The sequence below is a fragment of the Leucopleurus acutus genome (genome assembly GCF_964270905.1).
Source record: "Leucopleurus acutus genome assembly, chromosome: 14".
Lineage (NCBI taxonomy): Eukaryota > Metazoa > Chordata > Mammalia > Artiodactyla > Delphinidae > Leucopleurus > Leucopleurus acutus.
The window spans coordinates 9,544,860-9,566,996 of record NC_139156.1 but is presented as its reverse complement, the minus strand read 5'-3'; the positions used below and the strand labels follow the sequence as shown (position 1 = coordinate 9,566,996).

Sequence of the window (22,137 nt, the reverse complement as noted above, 5' to 3'; positions counted from 1 at the left end):
TCCCATTCTTTCATTTGAAATTGGGCGATTGCTTTCAAAGTATCGTGGCTTCACATTAAAATAACCACCCAGTCCAACCTCAGGCAGCAACCGCTACCACTTGTTCTGGCTACACGTGAAGCAGAAATGTTTGAGCTGTTTCAAATTGAGACTGATGGGAGCCCCCTGAAACGCAGGGTCAGCTCAGTGGAGCACACAGCTGTGAGAGCCATCGCCAGGCTGCTCTGGGTCAGCAGGACCGGGCTAGGTATCAGCATGCCATCTGGGGGTCGCCTTGTTGAGGGAGACAGAGCAACAGAGCAGACCACCGCTGTGCCTGGACTGCTTTGCCTCCCTGGCCAGGAGAGATCTTGTGGGCTGCTCCCCGGGGGGCCCAAGGACAGGCACTTTCTCTGCCTCTCCATTATCCCACGAGGAGCTGGCCTGGCCCCAGACATCCAGCAGCCCCGGGATAGGGTGGAGTCTCTCAGGCTCTCTTCTGCCCAAGGGATTTCTTTGGTATTTTAGAGCCATTTAGCAACTGTAAAATACACAGTTGTATATTTATATGCATGGATAAATATATGCTTCAAGCTGTGATTGCACTGTTCACATGGCAAATGTCATAAATGCTGTAAATAACCATTTATGGTATTTCTTTCATGACTGAAAGCCATTGTTGGGGCGTTTCATTCCACAGAACACGAGGAGGAACTTGGTGCCAATTTGCTCTGTCCACCCAGTTAACGTTTAGAGCAGGGGAGGGGAGGGGGGTGGTCTAAGGTGAGGGGGACCCCTGCACAAGCCCTTGCCTTGCTGGGGGCAGGACCAGACCACGGAGGGGCCTGAGACCAGGGGGCAGGGGCCGATCTGCAGGTGGAGAAGCCTCCATTCTGATAGTGGAGATGAACCCCTGACCACCCAGTAGACTTAAGGGAGCCGTCTGTGCTAAAAGGCCCTTCTGACTCCTCTGGAGTCTGAGCTGATGCTTCCTTTGCCTAGGTCCTCCCCTCTCCTCCCCTCCCCCTCAGCCCCCAGTTATTTATACGAGGGGGGAAAAAAGAGAGACCAGAGTTGTTAGTCGTGGTTAGGAAAGACATTTTTTAAAAAATTGTTTCATCTCCGAAAAACAGTTCCGGAGATTGGTTGCACAACAATGTGAATGTACTTTACGCTACTGAACTGTACACTTAAAAGCGTTGAAGATGGTAAATTTTCTGTTATGTGTATTCTACCATAATTTAAAAAAAAAATGATCTCACCCCTCGCCCTGCCTTTAGTCAGAATCCCACCCAGAAGTTCAGAGGTGCGGGAATCCATCAAGCTCAGAGTTCCCACACGTAGGAGGGAATCTGCCAGTTCTCGCTGAAGACCCGGGACTTTCCTTCCTGTTTCTGCACGGCTCCTTCAGTTGTTTGAGTGCTGTGTCGGCTTGGTCTTCCGTGAACTGGATCCTGTTAATTGGTGTCACGAGCTGACATCCCCTCCCCCACCTTAGTTGGTTCAGACATTCCTGGATGGATCCAGATCTATTAATCTGCTCACCAGAATCTGCCTTTTGAAATAAGAACATCTGGGTAAATTTAGCTTCATTTTCTGGGTCAGCTCTCCAAAATGGCATCTTTTCCGAGATTTCCAGCTTGATGACTCTTTCCCTCGGGGGCAATAATAATATCTGTTAAAAAGTCGGAATGGATTGTCGGTGTGGACGTCTTTCAGTTGGTGTTGGAGTGGTGTAGACTGGAGGGTGGTCTGGGTCAGATACTCAGCAGTCAGACGCTCTGGGCCTCAGTCGGCTCTGGAATGTTCTGTGCCTCTGTCTGTTGTGTTTACATTTTCCATTTTGTTTCCAGTGACACATTTAGGGTGAAAAAGTCGCCAAAACGGTCTCCTCTCTCTGATCCACCTTCTCAGGTATAATGTTCCCTTGATACTTGTGATTTTATCCCTCACTCGGGAAGATAAGGCTGATGTGTTTTTATTCCCCATTAGTCAATAGAGTTTTCTTTTCTACTCATCATGCCCCTCTCCTTGCCTCCTACATGGAGGGTCCCTCAGTGTTTGCAAGACATTGTTTTGATCCCTTTCCTTGGGGAAACATCAGAGTATGTCCCAAGAATAGGCAGATATTCAGGAAAAATGTCAGTTGGATTCTGTGGGAGTCGTGCTGGTCCATTTTGGCCAGTTAATCTGTTGAGAACTTAACTTGAATATCAAGTTGCGGAAGACTGTTGAGATAAACGCATATATAGTGAGAAAGAAATGAATATGTGTCAGGAACCCTGGATTATGTAACCAGGGTCAGGATGGGGAGATAAAGGGCTTTTATCCCCTGCAGAAGTGGCGGCTTGGGCTCTTTCTTCATACGAGTCCCTGTCTCCCTCTTCCTATAGTTCCTCTACCAAATATACGCCATTTCTTCTACCCTGTTTACAGACCAAGAAGGGTATCCTGAAGTGTGTGCCAGGCCATTCAAGGTCATAAAACAAGCAAAGCCCTGGCCAGCCAACTCTGGGCAGGGCGAGGCTGCAGAGAGGCGCCCAGCCCCACGAGAGGGGTCTTGGGTCCAATGCCACCTCTGCTGTAACATTTCTGGGCTCCCACCCTGCCCTGCTCAGCTGCACACCCTCTGTGGAGATGGAGATGAGACCCCCCTCTCTCTACCTCCCGTGTCAGGCAATGTTGATGATGTTGATGTACAAGCCTGAAACACTGTGTGGGCGTAACACTGTAGTTGCCTTCATAAACGTGCCCGTAGTAAAAGTTTCCTTATTTTTCTCAAAGTGAATGGGCAGGAGTATCTCAAATAACCAAGACACAAAATCCTGATTCTTTTAAAACCCACGGTCATCACCCCCTGAAACAAACCATCAGAAAAAGAAATTCATAGCGGAAAGACTTTGTGTCCTTGGGACTATTTTGAGCAGAGGAATTTGACAGGGACCGGTCCTGGTGAGGGGGGCCCAGACCCCTGTGGGTGGGCGCGGAGGCTGGACGAGAGAAGAGACAGCTTCCCTTCTCCTGGTAGGACCCCACCCCCGTGACCACGCCAGAAACGCCGCCCGTCATCTCCGCGGTGGTCCACGCAACCGACGAGGAGAAGCTGGCGGTCACCAACCAGAAGTGGACGTGCATGACGGTGGACCTGGAGGCCGACAAGCAGGACTACCCGCAGCCCTCGGACCTGTCCACCTTCGTCAACGAGACCAAGTTCAATTCGCCCACGGAGGGTAAGCAACTCGGTGGCCGCTGGACCGCCACTCTGCCTCGGAGACCACTGCCCCTAGGGAGCAAAAGGCCAGGAAAGGAACTTCTGAGCCAGGTAACCGTGCTGTTGGGGACCATCTCCCGGTGCACCCCGAGCTCAGGCTGCCTTTTGAAACAGCCTGAGGCTTGAAACCCGCTGAACGGTGACCCCGGGGCACCTGCTGAGAGCCTGCAGAGAGCTCTCTACCTCTGGGTCCTGAGCTCACCTGAGCTTTGCACCTTCTCGGCTGTCTGGCTTACATCCCTTGAGGATTTTGAGTCAAGTGCTCAGGGTACGTCAACCTGCCTGTGGGGTCTCTTAGTCCACTGTTCATCGGCCCTACGGGACGTCCCAGTGTGACCGACACCTGCTCAAGCCCCAAACCAGAGAGTCCCCCCAGGCTTGCCAACAAGAGGAACTGAGTCCTTCTGAATAGGCCCCGGGCAAGTCACTTATCTCATTAGTATCTTCCTTCCCCTTACGTAGACCCACTTTCAGCTTTCTGCCTGATTCTTCGGCTTGAAAAATTCATGTATCTTAAGTCGGCAACTAGAACCTTCCTGCGAAGGATTAGTCCATTTCCAGGAGTGATGGTAGTCCTCCCTAGTCCTCCTGGGGCCTTTCCTCCACCCGCCACCATGTGGGGCTTGTGGGCCTAGTACTGGACCGTCATTCCAGCGCTGGGGGCTGTTGTGATGGTTCTAAGTTTCCCTTTCCAAGATCTTGATTTCTAGCAATTTCTAAAAACTGAGTAGAATTCAATATGAGGACAGTCCTACAGGGAAACCTTATCTCCGCTTCTTTGCTGCTAAGAAGAAGCCATGATCTCCATCAGACAGCCTCCTGCCCCCGCCTGGGCAGGGCAGGGCTGTAACCGAGGTGACTTTTAGTTGTAAGTAGGAATGCTGCCTCTGGAGGTTCTGTATGATCAGGCTTGTTGGCAGCTTGCTTTGTGCCCATGAGGTCTCTGAATGGTACCAGTGAGATCCATGTCAGGTTTTGGGGGGATTGGGGGTGCTTATCTTATTGTAATGCCTTTCTCTAGTTTGATGATGAAAAGACAATCCAGATTACAAGTATTTGGACTTTCGGGCATTGTATTTTCTGCATAATGGAGTCTTTGGTTGGTTGTCTTGTTGGCCCTCTGGCTGCGGGTTTGGGAGGCTTAAGAGTGACCATGTCACTCCAACCTGACCCCTGGGGCCCAGGCCTGGCCTCACCTTTTTTCAGTCCTCCTTCTCCTCTGTGCACACACCCCTGGGCCATGACTGTACCGGAGGGAACCACTTTCCCCCAGGGACGCCCCTGCTCAGCTCCCCTGCAGTGGCTGCTGCAGGATGCCCCCTGCTTCCCTGTCTCCCAGGCTTGTCCTGCCCCCTCCCAGCCTTTCCCTGGACATGGCCCCTCTGCCGTCTGCTATCAGTGCTTGGTCTGAACTCGCTCTGAGGTTACATAACGCGGTAAGGATGATGCAGGTGCATCTCTTGCTTCCCTACTAGACTGTGTGTTTCTTAAAGACAGGAAGCCCATCTGAGCCAGCTTTGTTTTCCTTACAGCACCATGAACACCGTAAGGGCTAAAGACAGCTTTGTGAGGAAAAGAAAATAGAAGCCTAGGCAGGTAGACAGCTTAGTGTCCACAGTTTGATCTTTGCATCAGTCAGCACCTGTGTGAGGGAGACGGGGCGGGGGAGGAGGGGAGGGCGTGTTGACAGCCCGGAAGCAGCAGGGGGTGGCTGAAGACTAGCAGGGGCCTGGCCAGTTTGTAGCACCTGTGGTTTCCTGCTGGCTTACCTCTCTTGAGGCTTAATAAGAAACTTTTAAATGTCATAGAAACCAACCTGAGCTCGCCATTATAGATAAGAATCAAAAGGTGTGTGTTTTGGGCTATGTGTGTGTGGTTGTACCATCAGGAACCAAATAAATACATGCTTTTTTTTTTTTTTTTTTGGCCGCGCCACATGGCTTGCGGGATCTTAGTTCCCTGACCAGGGATTGAACCCGGGTCCACGGCGGTGAAAGCGGGGAGTCCTAACCACTGGACCACCAGGGAATTCCCTACATGCATTATTTTCATAATACCTTACAAGGTAATAGGTGCCTCATTCAGTGGTAACATCTATTTCTTCATCTTTAACTTAGAACTAAAGCAGTCCACTCACTAGCTTAGTGGCATATTTGAGAATTGTTTGTTTTCTGCAAAAGTTCCACAAATAGGGAAATCTGTAAGTTTGGAACAAAACTCTAGTAAACCTGCCTCCTTAGAAAATGACTGTGGGGCTTCCCTGGTGGCACAAGGTTAAGAATCCACCTGCCAATGCAGAGGACACGGGTTCGAGCCCTGGTCTGGGAAGATCCCACATGCCGCAGAGTGGCTAAGCCCGTGAGCCACAACTCAGCCTGCACGCTAGAGCCTGCGAGCCATAACTCCTGAGCCCGTGTGCCACAACTACTGAAGCCCGCGCCCCTAGAGCCCATGCTCCGCAACAATAGAAGACACTGCAATGAGAAGCCCACGCACCGCTACGAAGAGTAGACCCCGCTGGCCGCAACTAGAGAAAAGCCCACGTGCAGCAACAAAGACCCAATGCAGCCATAAATGAATGAATGAATGAAAAAGAAAAAGAAAATGTGAATATGTGGGAAGTCCTGATCATAGTTATAGCTGGTGGGCGATGGGAAATCCATTGTCTATGTGAATTCAGAACAGCCTCAGTTTCAAGAGGTGTGGCCTGCATTCACCTCTCTAATGTACCTGGTTCCCTCCAGCAACTGGATGTAGAAACTGGATGCAGAGCCCTGTTCTCAGATTGTCCTCCTGTTACTGAGCCACGTCCGGCCATACCAGACACGAACCTGGTTGGGGTGCAGATGTACTCCCCAGAAAGAGCCTGCCCAGTGGTGCAGCCGCGATTGAGGCTTTCTTACACTGAAGTCATAAATCACAGGAAAATGAAATGTTGGGTTAGAAATAATATTTGCCACTTGGACAGGTATTCACTGCAATATGAATTCTCCAAGTAACAGTAATAAGGAGGAGCTGTCGGGCTTCCCTGGTGGCGCAGTGGTTGAGAGTCCGCCTGCCGATGCAGGGGACACGGGTTCGTGCCCTGGTCCGGGAAGATCCCACATGCCGCGGAGCGGCTGGGCCCGTGAGCCATGGCCGCTGAGCCTGCGCATCCGGAGCCTGTGCTCCGCAACGGGAGGGGCCACAACAGTGAGAGGCCCGCGTACCGCAAAAAAAAAAAAAAAAGAAAAGGAGGAGCTGTCATTGGTGGAGTAGCCCTGCTGCGCCTTTTCATACTTGATTTCATTTCACCCTCCCAGCTCTAGATGGTGGATTTCTGCACTTCCTCACGTAAGAGCGAGGGAGCAGAGGCTTTGAGCTGTTAAGATTTGCTGAGTGTTGAGGGGCTAGTTCTCGTAGGACCAGGTCTGCCTGACTCGAAGGGCCTCTTCTTTTCCGCCATGCTCTTTACATGGGCATCCTACAGACTTCCTTTCGTTCAGTGTAGAGTGAGGATGTTGAGCTGATCGGTGCTTCCCTACCTGGGTTCACAAGAGATTCAAGTTGTCTTAATATTTCAGAAAACCTGTGGAGCTGGGTTAGAAAGATGCCCAGCTAGTTTAAAACCGCATGCTTGGGGGCTGTAATCATATCAACTCACTGTGGTGTCACTGATACTCTCTCATTGATTTAAACCTCAGATTGGCAAAATTATAAACATTTTTCTGTGAATGCTTGCTTAGCAAATGCCCTTTTCTGGAGCAATCTATTGAAACATGGTGCTGTGAGAGAAAACCTTGTGCATGTGATCCCCAGAGATGGAAAGTTTAGGAACCACTGGACGACAGAGCCTCCGAAACCTCTTAGCTCTGGTCTGAGACCCTGAGGGAGTATTTGCTTTAGATTCGAAGGTCTGGGTGGCCATTGCTGGTCACCCTGTCTCCCTCTACACACAGCTGCACCAGCACCTCCTCTTGCATACAATAGAGAAGGGGTGTCCTTCTCAGGAGCCTAACCTGGTCTTCAGTGGTGGGCACCGTTGTTGTCACACTACAGGCATGTAGAAGGGCCACCCAAGGAAGTTGGAGCAGTGTCTTTGTCCCCTTCCAAAAGGCTCGTCTCCTCTCATCACTTATGTTAAAAGTTTCAGAAATATTAGCAAAGAGCAGTAACAGACCTGGTCACAGTCCCTTACCTTTGTGTGACCAGCTGTGGGGCTTTTCATCTTACATCCAATCATTTTACCCTGCAAGATGTATGCGCTTTGAGCTCCATTTATGGATAAGTCGATGGGCCTAGAGGAGTCAGGGAGTTGGCTTCCCTGATCCTGGCAGTGGCAATCGGGCCTCGGTTGCATCCTTCCGGCTTCTACCCAGGCTCCTTCGGTCCCCCAGCAAAACTCCAGCCATGAGAGTCAGATGGAAACACAGGCCCCTTGCCTTCAGAACGACAGGACCCATTAAAAATAACTTCGGGGGAATTTCCTGGCGGTCCAGTGGTTAGGACTCCTCGCTTTCACTGCAGTGGGCCCGGGTTCGATCCCTGGCCGGGGAACTAAGATCCCGCAAGCCGCACGGTGCAGCCAGAAAACCAAAATAAAACAAAACTTCTGGCCTCTTCAGCTCGGGGCAGCACGTGCTTTAGTGAGCGGCCTCTTCTCTCATTTGTAAAGATGTTGAGCCATTTGGTATAACTGGCGTTACCCTTCCTGGCCTGCCTGCTGCGTGTGGCGTAGTTGAAAAATGGGGCTAAAATTGGACGTGGCTCCCCTCTCCAAGCCTCCCCTCCAAGGGTTAGAATTTAAGGCAGGGGAATGGGATTTTGAAAACCAAGTTCAGTAAGATGTTTTCTCAAAAGGTCTGAGACCCTCTTGGCAGGTAGGAAAGAAGGCAGATGAATGAGCTCAGTGATCTGAAACTCCCCCAGATCTGCTGCCCGGAAACGAGCTCAGATTCCAGGTGGGACAGTGAGGAGAGCTGGTAACCAGAGCCGGCACTGACGCGGGGCCCCAGGGCCTAGAAAACCTCCACGGTGGCCTCAGCTTATTCCGTGCATCCCAGGTGCTCTGTGGCATTGTGGGGTGTGCGGGGGTGTGGTTTCTGTGAAATAATTTAGGGTTAAATCATGCCTTGGCAATAGTAATACCTTGGAGGAGGAAGCAGCTGATTCACTATCATCTTTTCCATTTAGACGGTCTTTAGTAGAGCAATAAAATGATAGTTCTGGGGTCCTGCACCCGGAAAGTGACAGGTCTAGAAGTGGGCCTAGAAATCACTTTGTCCTTCACTGTCCCCTGCCTTTGAAAGATAGTAAGTCTTAGTAAACGAATGCTTCTTCGTCTTCGGTTGAGGCAGACCCTAGGGACAGATTCACACGACGGTTACAGACACTCTGAGTTCCTGCCCAGCATATGGTTTGGCTTAGTCTCCATTCTTCCCAAGTGATGCACAAGTCAGGGCCTTAAGGAGGCACGAGGTCCTTCTGGTCGTTAATCCACAAAACTGTCTCCATTCCTGTGATCAGGTATCCAGTGAGAGTATCTGGAGTTTTCTTTGCAGCCTAAAGTCTCCGGTCAATTTGAAATAGGTCATCTTTCCATCAAATTGGACTTTAATAGTCTTTGCAGCTGAACATTTGATTTGGACCGGCCCTGTTGGCACTGGAAGAATTTTGGGAAGCATTCTAGACAACTCGCAAAGCTTCTCTTACAGCAGCACTGTTCTTCCCTTGCTTCCGACAACTGGATGGGCAACTGTGGGTCCAGTTCCGAAATGTCACCAGGACTTGGGAAGGTTCCGTGTATCGCACGTGAGACTTACTGAGAAAAGCAACACCCACAGTGTACACACTGTCTGATCTGAAAACTCTGTGCAAAATGCTCAGATCTTTCCCCAGTCAAATCCGTGCTTGGTCATGACATTTAATTCTCTTGGAACTCTCTCAGGCTCCCAAATGGCAGAAGCCCCTTTACGGTAAGGGGTTTACCAGTTGTCTGAAAATAGCTGAGTCGAGCCTCCCCTTTTGACCATATCAGAAATCTCAGTCAGTGGACATTCTCAGAAAGCTTAAAGCCTTGTTCCGGACCCCACCTGCCCAGCCCCAAACTTTTCACTCCCCCTCCCCCCTCTGGCACTCACCTCTCCTTCTGTTTCTTTTGCAGAGTTGGATTACAGAAACTCCTATGAAATCGAATATATGGAGAAAATTGGTTCCTCCTTACCTGTAAGTTCTTCTGCCTTCAGCCAGCAGGGAACTTGCTCTCCCACCCTGTCAGTTTGGTGAACTGGGACTGGGGGAGTTGAGGTTTGTCTCAATCCACTTCAGATGCCATTTTCAGGGAGAAGAATGATAGGATGCTGTTAGGCTCCCTGCAGAATTACTTCCTAGACTGAGAAGGAACTCGTCAAGAGATTTCTTTTAAAACAGGTGGAGGGAGTGGTTTGGTGGTGTCTAAGGTGTGCCGTTATCTGGTTTCTTCAGATTAATTGCTTCCTAGAACTGAAAATTGTCCCTTTGGGCAGTAAGCCTTTCCCCCATCTCTTTTTCGTTTTGAGTTGTCATGATGGGCACCCGTCTTCCCTGGCTTAACATGTGCTGCTGCTGCGGCATTTGGTCCTGGACATGACCTCTTGTACTGCTGTTGTCCAGAGATGCCCCCAGAGGTGTGGAGATGCCCAGGAGGGCTTGTGCGACACTCAGCAGCCCGGACACGTTGCTCTTATCTCTCTTTCTTTGCATCATTCATAGATGGGGTGTTGCTGTTTCTAAACCACATCTGCTGTAAGTCAGTGAACCTTGATGGTGGCGTTCATCACAATGGGGCGTCATGCCCATCTCCCCCATTCAACTGTGGGCCACGCCCGGACGGGGGTCTCGCCTACCCCTCTGTTTATCCTCCGTGGCCAGCATGGTTGCCCATCCAGAGAGGATGGCCCCTAAATGCCGATGGGCTGAGCAGCATGGAGCACACCAACACCATTGCAGTCCCCCCCGGAAATGTTCCCAACTGCAGGCGGTCCCACTTTCTTCCTACACCTTCCTCTTCCCTCCGGTCCTCCTCTCCTCTCTCTTAGCCAGCGCCGCTCTCTCCTCTCTTCCGGGTGGCTGGAGAGAAATGAAGGCTTCTCCCTGATGAGTTATCTGTCCCCATTGAAGAGCGCTCTGGTTTTCGTCTCTGTAGCGTGTTTAGGCCACTGCATCCGAGCTGACGTGTGACTTTGATCCCTGCAGCAGGACGACGACGCCCCGAAGAAGCAGGCCTTGTACCTTATGTTTGACACTTCTCAGGAGAGCCCGGTCAAGTCTCCCCCCGTCCGGATGTCGGAGTCCCCGACGCCGTGTTCAGGGTACGACTTCCATGTTGAGAGAGTTACACCCCGGGGCGGAGGTCCCCAGGCCTCAGAGCACCTGCCCTGCTCTTCTGAACGCCATTCATTTGCACACACTCAGGCAGCCCACAATCCCGTCTCCCTGTGTCCACACGGGCACAGATGCAGTGGGTTTGTCATGGGCTGCCCCTTGGACTAAGGTAGCACCCTTTAACAGCTGAGAGCGGGAGCCCCTCCCATCACCTGCCGGTGCACGCCACTTTTTTGTGTAAGTTGTCCCGTGGGGAGGCTTCAGCGCCCGAATCCCACTCCCAACCCCTGCTGGTTGTATGACCTGATGTGAGTTACTTGACCCTCCTGGGCTGCAGTTTCCTCACGTGTAAAGTGAGAGTAATAATAAAATTGATCCTGTAGGGATTTTTTGAAGATGAATTGAGGTGCCCCTTGGGATAGGGGTAGGGGTACCTGTTCAAATAGCCAAAAGGAGGAGTAAACTGAGATGCTGTAAGGAAAGCACTTGTCGCAGGGCCTGGCACAAATGAAGTTCTGATAAACGTTTATTACTCATATGGGTGTGAATGTAAGCATTTGTCAGGCTCCTGTTCTGAGCTGTGTGGTGCTGGATTGGGTGGGGGGGTATCATGCTAACACTGGGACCTTCCTGTCCTCTCCTACCTGCCGCTTTCACTGAGTAGGAGTGAACGCTCTTGCTATGACTTCCCATACCTACTCCGGAATCTGCTCAGGGTGGTGGGAACGAGATGAGGATGTTATTGTAACAGCAGTAATGGCGCCTTATGACTGGCACTGTGTCGAGCGCTTCAGGCGCAGGCAGCATCTCACTCGATCTTCACAGAGTTACAGTACCTAATCCCTCCCGCCAAGGTGCACAGCCAAGGGGTTGGCAGTCTGCTTACCTCCAGAGCTCGTACCCTTAGCCAATGGCATCTGTGCTTCTGGCTGTCCGTTGTCAGCAGGCTCTTACGTGGGGCTGGACCACCCTCTATCCAGCCAACGGACCCCTTGGTCACCTAAGCCCTGCCCGTTTTCCTCGGGGAATATAACCTTGGGAGTCTGGGATCGCTTGCTATGTCAATTGGGGCATCCTGGCTGATTTCAGTGGGGTTTCCAGTGCAACCTCTAAAGATGTGCTTTGCTTCCTTAGCTCCAGTTTTGAGGAGACTGAAGCCCTTGTGAACGCCGGGGCAAAGAGCCAGCATCCCGTTGCACGAGGGCTGGCCCCCAGCCAGGAGCCACACTTGCAGGTGCCAGAGAAGTCCTCCCAGAAAGAGCTGGAGGCCATGGCCTTGGGCACCGCATCAGAAGTGATCGAAATTGTAAGTGGGGTTGGAGGGGCCCGAGATCACTGCGGGTGAGCCCTGGGTCAGCTGGGTTCTATCACCACTCGGGCCAGGCCTTCAGAGCAACACTCCCCTGGGACCTGATGTGGGTCCCTATCCCCCTATCCCGCCAGAGAAGCCAGCCTAGGAGACCCCACCCCATAATGATGAGAGAAGGTCTCTCCGTCCTCTCCAATGTGGTTTTGCAGTTCTCACCTAAGTGCTTTATTTGCCTTCAGGGTTATTCATTTTCCACTTCTAGACCCTTCAGGCTGGACTGTTGGTTTTTGAGCTGCCATCAGTCTGTACCCTGCTTCTCTGTCCTCTTTGGCAGAGGGCAGAGTATGGTAGATCAGGAAACACTCTCCTTTTGAGGAACAGTTGGTTCTCCTGGGCTTTGGTGATGGGAAGTCCCTCCTGTTTATAGACCAGGACTTATACCTCTTCCCTCCCAACCCCTGTGGGACCTGCAGAGCGAATAGACCTGAGCTGAAGGCCTCACCCACGCGCCCCACACGTCTAAAATCGATCACCCTTCTGGCCAATTCTGTTTTTCTATTTTTACTTCCCCCTAGCAATCCCCAAGAGGGTATGAGGCCATTGACTTGGCGTGTTGCTTTATTGCTCCAGATTAGTAGACATTCATTTATCTCACGCATCAAGTATTTATTTAGCACCTACTGTATGTCTGGCAGGTGGATACTGGGAAAATAATAGTGAGCAAAAGAGAGTCCAGACGGGACCTAGGCTGTCTCTCAAATAGATGCTATGAAGGACTCATGCGTGATTCAACTTCTGCAACCTTTGCCTTCTGATTTTGAAGTCTTTCTGATCTACCAGTTTGAGGTCATCTTTCTATTATTTAGAAAATGACCTTTACCAAACCTTCCTTTGGATGTTTACAATGGAAAGTATGTTCGTGATGAACTACCTTGTCTCCTACCCACTGAGGTTCTCAAGTGAATAAGTAAAGGGTAGCTTTCCTCCTAGCAACTGGTTATGGAGTGAGGGTGACATGGGGGTGGAGAGGGCACCTAAGGCTGTGCTTTTGGGGAGCGGGTTGGGCCTGCCCATCTCACGATGCCCATGATCAGCATGTGGGAATTAGTCCAGATGAAAAGGAAAGTATTGGCACCTAACTGATACTCTCTTCAGCCTTAAGGCAGAGATGTCCAGCCAATAGATGGGTGGTCCTTGCTTGGAACCGATATCACTCTGCTCTCCTCTATTTTTCCTCTGTGTCCTCCTCTGCCGGCCTTCAGACAGCTCCTGAGGGCTCCTTTGCCTCTGCTGATGCCCTCCTCAGCAGGCTAGCTCATCCAGCCTCTCTCTGTGGTGCGCTTGACTATCTGGAACCCGACTTAGCAGAAAAGAACCCCCCAGTATTTGCTCAGAAACTTCAGGTTTGTAGCCCACGTGTGACCTTTGGGGAGTTTGTCAAAACCTCAGTAGAGAATGAACCTCCGAACTCCAAATGCAATGAGGCAGGATTTAATGGAGCATTGCTGAGAATGTTCCAGATGGAATAGCTTCCCCTCAAAGACAGATATATGTGGTGTTCTTTACCCAGGACGCCAGAGTGCTATAAATCGTGCCATTACATGTGGAACAAACCATTTGTATTTCAATTTGGAAAATGGACCGAAGCAGTCATTTTTTAGAAGTTTTGATAGCCCCAAAAGCAGTTTCTCTGATTTATTCATGGAACCAAGGGTATTAGCTCACCATGGAGCCAGGCTGTTTATGTATGCAAGGTTATCTCAGACCCCTGTTGAGATAACATCTGGACTCAGGTCTTGTATCTGGCACCAAAACAATTGTCTACAGTCTGTGCTTTAAATTTGACAGCTCAATTTGATACCCTCTAGACTGGGATGTTCAGAGCAAAAACTTAAGAGAGATTGTTAATAGTCATTTGAGATATGTAAATCCGCTCGTGGAAATTGTTGGCCGACTTGACATGAAATGAACAAAAGGAGAGAAATTGAAAGAACAGTGCACTAGAAATTCTGATCCCATTTTAAAAATTATTTCGTATTTGCATCATACTTCCCGCCAGACATCCCAAAGGGTGATTTAAAACAAAAAAAAAAAGGAAATGAGACACTTATTTCATGATCTGCTGAGGTGTTAATTGTGAAAGAAAGCCAGCGCGTGTGTTTCCCCGAGTACCTGTCGTGACACATTCACGTGGCACATTCGTTTCTTGGATGTGGAAAACATTTCCGTCCTGTCTCGGTGCATTTCCCCTGCGGTTTGCTCATTTCCCACCCCTCCGGCAGGAGGAGTTAGAGTTTGCCATCATGCGGATAGAAGCCCTGAAGCTGGCCAGGCAGATCACCCTGGCTTCCCGTAGCCGCCAGGACACCAAGGTACCGGTTTGCTGCTGCCGTGTGCTGCCTCTTGAGAATGTTGTGTGGTCCAGAAGCTTCTTTGCTAACCATGGCCAGGCAGGTGTTCGACAAAGTATGATTTTTCAAAAAGCTAAAAGTGTAATTTGTGCATAAGTACACACTGAACACACCAGCAGGATGGTAAAGCTTGTTGAATGGAGGAAAATACGAGAAACCGATGTCCAGTCAGTGGGGTAAGGAGGCTGGAATAAGATTGCAAAGTTAGATATAAAATAGATATAAAACAGGTTAATACTAGTTAAACAGGACAGATAATTCATAACCTTTGAGGTTCTTTTTTCTTCCTATAGAAATCATTTGCTTCGCTACTAATAAAAAATAATTTGCACTTTTTCTATTTTCTACAAGTTAACATCTAATTATACTGAGACTGGATCCCAGTCAATAGTGAATAGGTGAAAACAAGACCTTCCTGAGATGTCAGATGACCCTTAGGCCAGGGTCAAAAGGATTACAGAAAAGCAGTCTTTTTCTGCAACGGGAGAGAGTAAATATTTCAGGTTTTGTAGGCATCTATTGATCTCTGTAACAACTAACTCAGCTCTAGCACCAAGCTCTGCTAAAGCAGCACCGGACCACACGTGGATGAACGGGTGTGGCGGGTTCCGGGAAAACCCTTTTTACAGAAAAGGGCAACAGGCCATTTGAGCCATCGCCGTAATCTGCCAACCCTTCTCTAGGGCAGAGTGTGATATTGACAAGACCTGCAGAAATTGTTTGGCTGGCTTCCAAGTTTGGAGTCATTTTTCTTAACAACTGGAATGTGTCGCTGATGACACGCACGATGGAGCGTGGTCCAGGGAGGTTCAGCCCACCCCCAGGGCTGACGGGTGCGCCTGGCCTCTGAGGATCCGCCTCATTCCCTCTCCCACACCCCACCCCCAGTTGGCAGCCCGGTGAACCTGGGTTGTCAGACCAGGACTGGGCCCCAGTGCGCTCTGTGGCCCTGAACCAGTTGGTGAGCCTCTCTGAGCCTCAGTTTTTCCGTCTGTGACAAGAGGCTAATAGCAGCGAGTTTGCACGTTGCTGTGAGGACAGTAAGTGCCGTGCAGAGAGCCTAGCACACAGTAGGTGTGCGATCAATGAAAGCTGCTGGGAGGTAACCTTCACTTGTGCCTCTTGTTACCTGATGAGACTCTCCCAACATCTCTCTTCAGACAGCGGGTCCAGGTCCCATTCTACAGATGTGGAAAACGGAGCCTGGGAAGCTGGGAGAGTTGCCTGTACATCTGGGAGCCTGGGAGTTCATTGCCTGTACATCTCAAGTAACAGCTTACTTGGCAGAGGGGCCCGTGCTCTCTCCCGTCACTTGTCCTTGGGACAGGATCAGGAGTTCATCTGCTGGCCCTGCCCTGTGGGTCCCCCACATGTGGTTTCCCTGGAACCAAATGCGGACCCCTTTCCAGAGACATCTCTCAGTGATAGAAGGTCATCCCATGGGTGTCCAGACTGGGGACATCGCGTGTTTACAGGAATGTAAACACCAATTGCTGATGTCTTTGTTCTTGTGGCCAACCCATACACTTGGGTTTAATTTCCGTAAAAATGAGATTTTTAGAATGCATTAAGCAGTAAGGATTTTTTCCCCATTAGATTTACTTCTTTTTTTTTTTTTTTTGATTTACTTCTTGATGTCCTTGGGTAGTGGCTTAAACACAGAATGAATTGCTTGACGTTTGGTCACTATAAATACAGTTTATTCGTGTCCAGAAGTCTGAGGCAGAATTGAGCATGTTCTCAGTGGTTCCAGTTGAGTATAAAGTGTTCAGGACTGCCTGATACCCGTGCCTACTTCTCAGAGACGGCCAGCTGTTGACTTCCCGTCAGTTAAAGCCTGTTCTCAGACCATGTGTCCCGATTTTGATTGAGAAAATACTGTCACCTGAGTCTACTGAGTGTGGTTTGGAGAGACAGCGCCCGCTCCCTCCTTATGTATTCCAGAAGGGCGTGTTAAAAGAATTATTCCATAGGGATAGAAGTGTCTTGGAGTATGAGGAACATTTTTCTCTACCATAGGAACTTGGACCACTTTTGTAAGAAGTATATATTAATCTAGTGACGTTGGCCCATGGAAAACAGATGCTCTTTTCTGTAGCTCACCAGACCGAGGGTGGTCCATTTACCTGTACCCAGTTAGGTTTCTGTGGGTTTCTTGCTGGTGAGATGCTTGATTGGCCCTTAGCGCATTGGAAACTGCTGATATATAGAAAGAGAAGACAGCAGCTGTGTATCCAATTTGTTCTTTTTTCTGCTCATATGTTTCAGCTGCAGGTGACCTAGCCCAGTGTTTCTGGCAGCATGGTCTTGAACTGTTGCTAACACAAAATGAAATCACTTGGAATGAAAAAAACTCACACTGAGAGGATGAAAAACGTCATGAAATATGATGGGGGTGATTTCTGGTCGCTCCTGTGAGCAGCTTCACTCGACGTTTCCCTTCAGACTGAGGGCCGGCAAAGCCAGCCTTCCAGGCACTGCTGTGCGGTTTCCTGTCTCATTAGTCAGAAAACGTTAGAAACGAGGGAAACTCCACAGGGGCTGGGGTGTCAGACCCCTTATTGTTTTCCTTCCACACACTTCTGGTGGAACTGAATTCGGTTGTGTCCTCCTGGCGGGGGGATCTGACCAGGTCACTGGCTGTGAGGTGCAGCAGCCCTGGATTCACCACTAAACCAGGGTGGATAGAACCTAAGCGTTCCATCTGTATGGCTTTCCAAGGGCTGCAGGGCACAGGGATGGATTTAATTTGTGTGTATAACAGATACTGGGTATGGTCCAGTATCTGGCCTTGTGGGATTAGGGGGACCCTATGTAAAGAAGGAAGGATGTGTCTGGGTAACATGGGAACAAGGATCATACAAATGGCAAGCTTTGGGACCGGAGGAGGTCCTAGAAACAGGCTCCCCTGGGAGGGAAAGGGTGTTAATCTTCAGTGTGTGATTCCTCCAGGAGTCCTGGCCCATAAAGGAAGATGCCTGGGTTGTCGCAGCATCAGTGGGAGAAGGAATCAGGTCTGGGGCAACTGTATGGTTGGTGAACGGCCTGATAGCATAGCTGCCTTTTCTCCTTCTGTGTCCGGAAACCACCCACCCCGGCCATTTAACCAGGTGATACCCGAAACCCGCAAGAACAGTCTGAAGGGCAGTGACAAAGGGCTGGCACGTGGGTTTCAGCTTATTTGCCAGTTTCAAGAATTCGTGGTTTTCGTCTGCAGCCTGTGTTGAGGTCTGAGGCCATGTCTTGACCCAGGGAGAAGGAGAGGCCGGTCAGTGCTGGTGACGCCTCCTGTGGGGAGTGGAGTAAGGGCACGTATCAAGTGCCTTCCTTTTGTTTGCCATCCTGAACTTGAGGCCCGCCCCTTGTCAGATTTGGATGGGGCGGCACCGGGCTGAGGCTGCTCTCTGCCCCACCTGGCGCCACGTGGCCCCGTCACCCCCCAAGCACCCAGCCTGTGTCCACGCTCCATGACCTTGGTCCATGACCTGATCTCGGCTTTTGGGCCCTACCCCTGCGCCTTCTCACTGCTTCCCACCTGGTTTCCGGGGACCAAAGCGATCCTGCTTTGGTCCAAGACATAGCAGCTTCCCCTGAGCCTGGCAACAGCGGGTTGGACACCAGGAGGATTGTGAGCCTGGCTGAGCGACAAGACCCCCAGCCCCTGGCTGCAAGGCCAGAAGGACCCCAGGCATGAGGTCTGCAGGCCTGATCCAGGCGACAGTGCCCCAGAGGTCCCCGCAGGGACCAAGATTTGAGGGAGTGGATCGAGAGGCTGGACGTTGGTCCCGTGCTGTCTGAGTCGTGGCCGCTTCACATCTTAATTTGTGATTCTGGTGGCTTTTTGGTTCCTCTAAAGTAGCAAGTGGGAGGTTATGTGGGAGAAACAAAGCTTAATCTAAGTCTGATCTTAAAATATCATCAAGAGACAAACCTATTAATTTCAGTTAAAAACAATTCTTGGTTGTGAGAGAAAACCAGGGTGTGTACCTTGAATTGCATTAACATGCAGATACTCTGGTAGTAATTCAAATGGATTCTTAAGTCATCATGTTTCTTTATTGAAAACACCAGGTGGCCAGGATGACCGGAGATAGTATCTGGTAGTAACCATTTGCATTTCCTTAGAAAGCTCCTTATTTTGTTTATTTTTCATCCCCTTCCTTGTTTTACAAAGGACATTAGGCAGCTTAAAGATCATTAATTCCTGCACTGGTCATATTTTGTTTCTGCCCAGTATGATGAAGTTAGTTTTAATTCATTTTCTCTTGCACTTCAGAGAGTTGGTTTATCTTGGGTCAGAATTGAATCTCATTCTGGGAAACGATTTGGCCAACTCTTATTTAGATCCTCAGTTTTTTCATCATCAGAGGGACCAGGATGAGTTGGACGGTGTCTAAGGTTCTTTCCATTTTGAAACGTTATTCTGATTTTTTTCAAAGAATACATTATTTTACTTAACTGTGACAGGAACAGGTTTCTTAAAAATCCTCTTCAGAATTTTGTGTTTTTGAACTTTCTCGATAAATGTAAATACTGAGTCTTGGTGTCTAGGTATAATTTTCTATTTACTTCCTGAGAAGTTTCCCATTTGACAAGTAGAACCTTGAAAACATCTCAGACATCAGAGATTAACACCTACGTGGGAGAGGCTCTGCCCTGTGGTCTGGAGGCCCTCTTCTGAGAGGTCAGCCTGCCTGCTCCTGAGGGCTTTAAACTTGTGTTCTGCTCAAATGTCCTGTCACCGAAGATCCTGGCATCCCACTTGACAGGTGGGCGTGTCCCTGGGGTCTGGTACTCCCCTCTGACCAGCAGTGGTCATTCTGGGTCCCATGTGAGAGTTAGCCCAGATACTCAAGGCCAGGCAGGGGTAGTGACACCCACGCAGCAGACGCTCGCTTCCAGGACAGCCTAAACCACTTAGTTCATCGTGCATGTGTACAACTAACTGGTCCTAACTCGGTGACCTCCAGTCCTATCCATTAAGCTTCCACCTGCGTTTTCTAAGCTGTCACAAGTTCATTGCCTCTGAGGCCACAGTAGGGTAAGCATGCCTGTTCCCGTGATTGAGGAGAGAAATTCTGCTCAAGCACCTTCGGGTCACCCCCTTCCCAGTTATCATTGGTTCTTTCATCTCCTCTGCTTCCATCTACAAGATAAGTCCTCACCGATCCTTTCCCACATCTCTCTCTTTCTTCTACACTGTGGTGTTCTGTTCACGGCTCCATCTCTTCTCATAAATTTCCCAAAGGAAAAGCAGTTGCCCTCCGCCCATTACACCCCCATTGCTTCACGTCCAGTTGGACTCTAGTAACCAGGGTGGAGGTTTGCCTTGGCAACCACGACGGGCCAGGAGGTTAATGAATAGGACTGAGAGTGTGATTGGTTTGACATTCCTTTTGCAGTAGAACTAGATTGACAACCCGCTGCACTGGTTGGCGACGCTCTTAATGCTGCGCTTTGGGTGTGTTGGAAATGGCTGAGCACTTGTGCAAAGGGAGGAAGAGTCAGCACAGACCTCTCCTCCCTCCCAGGAGGCTTGTGACTGTCCAGTGTCGGTCGTGGGGGCAGGGAATCGCACCACTCACCGAGGGGCTTATCGGCACAGGTGGATGTCGTCAGTGATCCAGTTTTCGATTTTCCCGCTGACGCTGTAACTCCAACGTACCGCTTACCTTTTGGCACCCAGAAACTAGCTCGTTGAAGGTGATGTTGGTTGAGAGCTATGGTAGGCCTTAAGCTCTGTGTGAATTATATCCTTTCAAACACAGCTAACCAATGTCCCCTAAGTTGAAATGTGGAACGTCTTACAAAAATGATCAGATCTGTGGTTACTCAAAACTGGGAAAACATAGAGTAGAATTCAACATTGTTCACCGTCAGGCTTTTATTTTGGAAGTGGAACCTGCTGGAAGATGACCTTGGTTCTTATGCGCTGTGCCTAAATGCCTCTGCGGCTGATAAATGGCAGTGATAAACGGGCACCAGACGTGCTTGACTCCGGGGCCTGGGAGCTGGGGAGGCGTCCGCCATTAGACCCTTTGTCAGCCGGTGCAGGTGCAGAATGATAGATTTCCGTAGATTGTATCCGGCATTTCCCCATTCATTAGTCTTAGCATTTTCTCATACTTTTGGTGTTCTTTGTTTCAAAACCATACAACTGACCCGTTCATGAGAGGATGAGTGCAATTCTCTTTGTCATAAGATTAATGTTAACTTTTTAAAATTAAAAACCATTCCACAGAGAGAAGCTGCTCACCCAACAGACGTCACCATATCCAAAACAGCCTTGTATTCCCGCATCGGGACGGCCGAGGTAGAGAAACCCACAGGCCTTCTGTTCCAGCAGCCTGACCTGGACTCCGCCCTCCAGATCGCCAGGGCAGAGGTACTGTGGCGTGTGTGTGGCTCAGAGAAGGCAAGGCCAGCTCTGGGTGCCCTGGGAAAAGCTCCGGGTTCTGCCATTTGTAAATAAATGTATGTACCCACGTCCCACAAAGCCAGCATCTCTGGACACAGACTTTCTTCTCTGACCACTGCAGGCAGAGACAGACGGCAAACCGTGGGTTTTGATCTTGGACACTATTGGGGTTTTTTTGGGTTTATTTTGTTTTTTTTTGTGTGTGGTACACGGGCCTCTCACTGTTGTGGCCTCTCCCGTTGCGGAGCACAGGCTCCGGACGCACAGGCTCAGCGGCCATGGCTCACGGGCCTAGCCACTCCGCTGCATGTGGGATCTTCCCGGACCGGGGCACGAACCCGTGTCCCCTGCATCGGCAGGCGGACTCTCAACCACTGCGCCACCAGGGAAGCCCGACACTATTGTTTAATGAGCTTTTAGGGCCTCGTTCGAGTTATAACAAAAAAGCACATGCCTTTTAGTTGCTCTCTGTGGACATTGTGAAAGTCTCACGTTTGGCTTATTTCTATCTCATGCTCGGGGAAATTCTCTAAATACAATTATTTGGTGTAGCAGGTTTTAATTCCATATTTATTTAGTGTTTCCTTGTCTTGGTGTATGAATTGCTCAGATCTGAATTGACTCAGCTGGGACTAACCTCCTTCCTCTTCTTCTCCCTGATACTAGATCATAACCAAGGAGAGAGAGGTCTCGGACTGGAAAGATAAATATGAAGAAAGCAGGCGGGAAGTGATGGAAATGAGGTCAGTTGTGATGCTCGGGCTTCCTGGTACCTGGGGGATGCTTACCTGTGGTTTGATAACAGCTGGAGCTGGTGTGGCCCATGAACAGTGTCCTCTATAGAAGTTACCCGTTATTCCACAAGGTTTGTATTTTCACAGAAGTATTCTTAGTGTATTACTGTTATTAAAATACCACGAGTCACATAATGCAATCAAATAAATATATGTACAAGGAAAAACACATCTGCTTCCCACTCAGCCTCTGGTTCCACACCCTTCAGGTACCTACTATGCACCATTTCTGGTGTATCCTTCCCAGAATTTTCCATTTCTGATCCCAAATGTGTTAAGGTATCTATGTAGCCTCCATTTTTCTTCAGAAGTGGAGTGTAGAAACGTACATTACCCTATACTCTTTTTTAACTTAGCGTAACTTGGACAGATTTTTATACATCTTGACCTTATTGTTCAACAGGTGCTTGACAGTCCTTTTAAGGGTCTAACATAATTAATTTCACCAGTCTCAATTGATAAACATTGAGGGTGTCTCCCAAATGTCGCCTGAGTGATTTATTTTCATTTGCTGCCTATTGTCATAGAAGTATGACAGCTACCACACGGTAAGTACCTGCCGTGTGCCAAGCACTGTGCCTTTGCCTGGAGACACACAGCCTGTTTCTCCCCAC

General features: G+C 49.6%; 1 protein-coding gene across 1 annotated transcript in view; it reads left to right on the top strand.

Moving 5' to 3' along the window:
* Window positions 1–22,137, top strand: part of TACC2 (transforming acidic coiled-coil containing protein 2) — a gene marked incomplete at its 5' end in the record, with an annotated part of 182,220 nt that overhangs the window by 146,869 nt on the left and 13,214 nt on the right. The window contains 7 exons of the mRNA XM_082854641.1: window positions 1,833–1,893; window positions 3,008–3,209; window positions 9,393–9,454; window positions 10,463–10,578; window positions 11,726–11,897; window positions 20,553–20,696; window positions 21,396–21,472. Of these exons, the coding sequence (XP_082710767.1) occupies window positions 1,833–1,893; window positions 3,008–3,209; window positions 9,393–9,454; window positions 10,463–10,578; window positions 11,726–11,897; window positions 20,553–20,696; window positions 21,396–21,472 (834 nt within the window). The remainder of the gene's footprint in view (window positions 1–1,832; window positions 1,894–3,007; window positions 3,210–9,392; window positions 9,455–10,462; window positions 10,579–11,725; window positions 11,898–20,552; window positions 20,697–21,395; window positions 21,473–22,137) is intronic.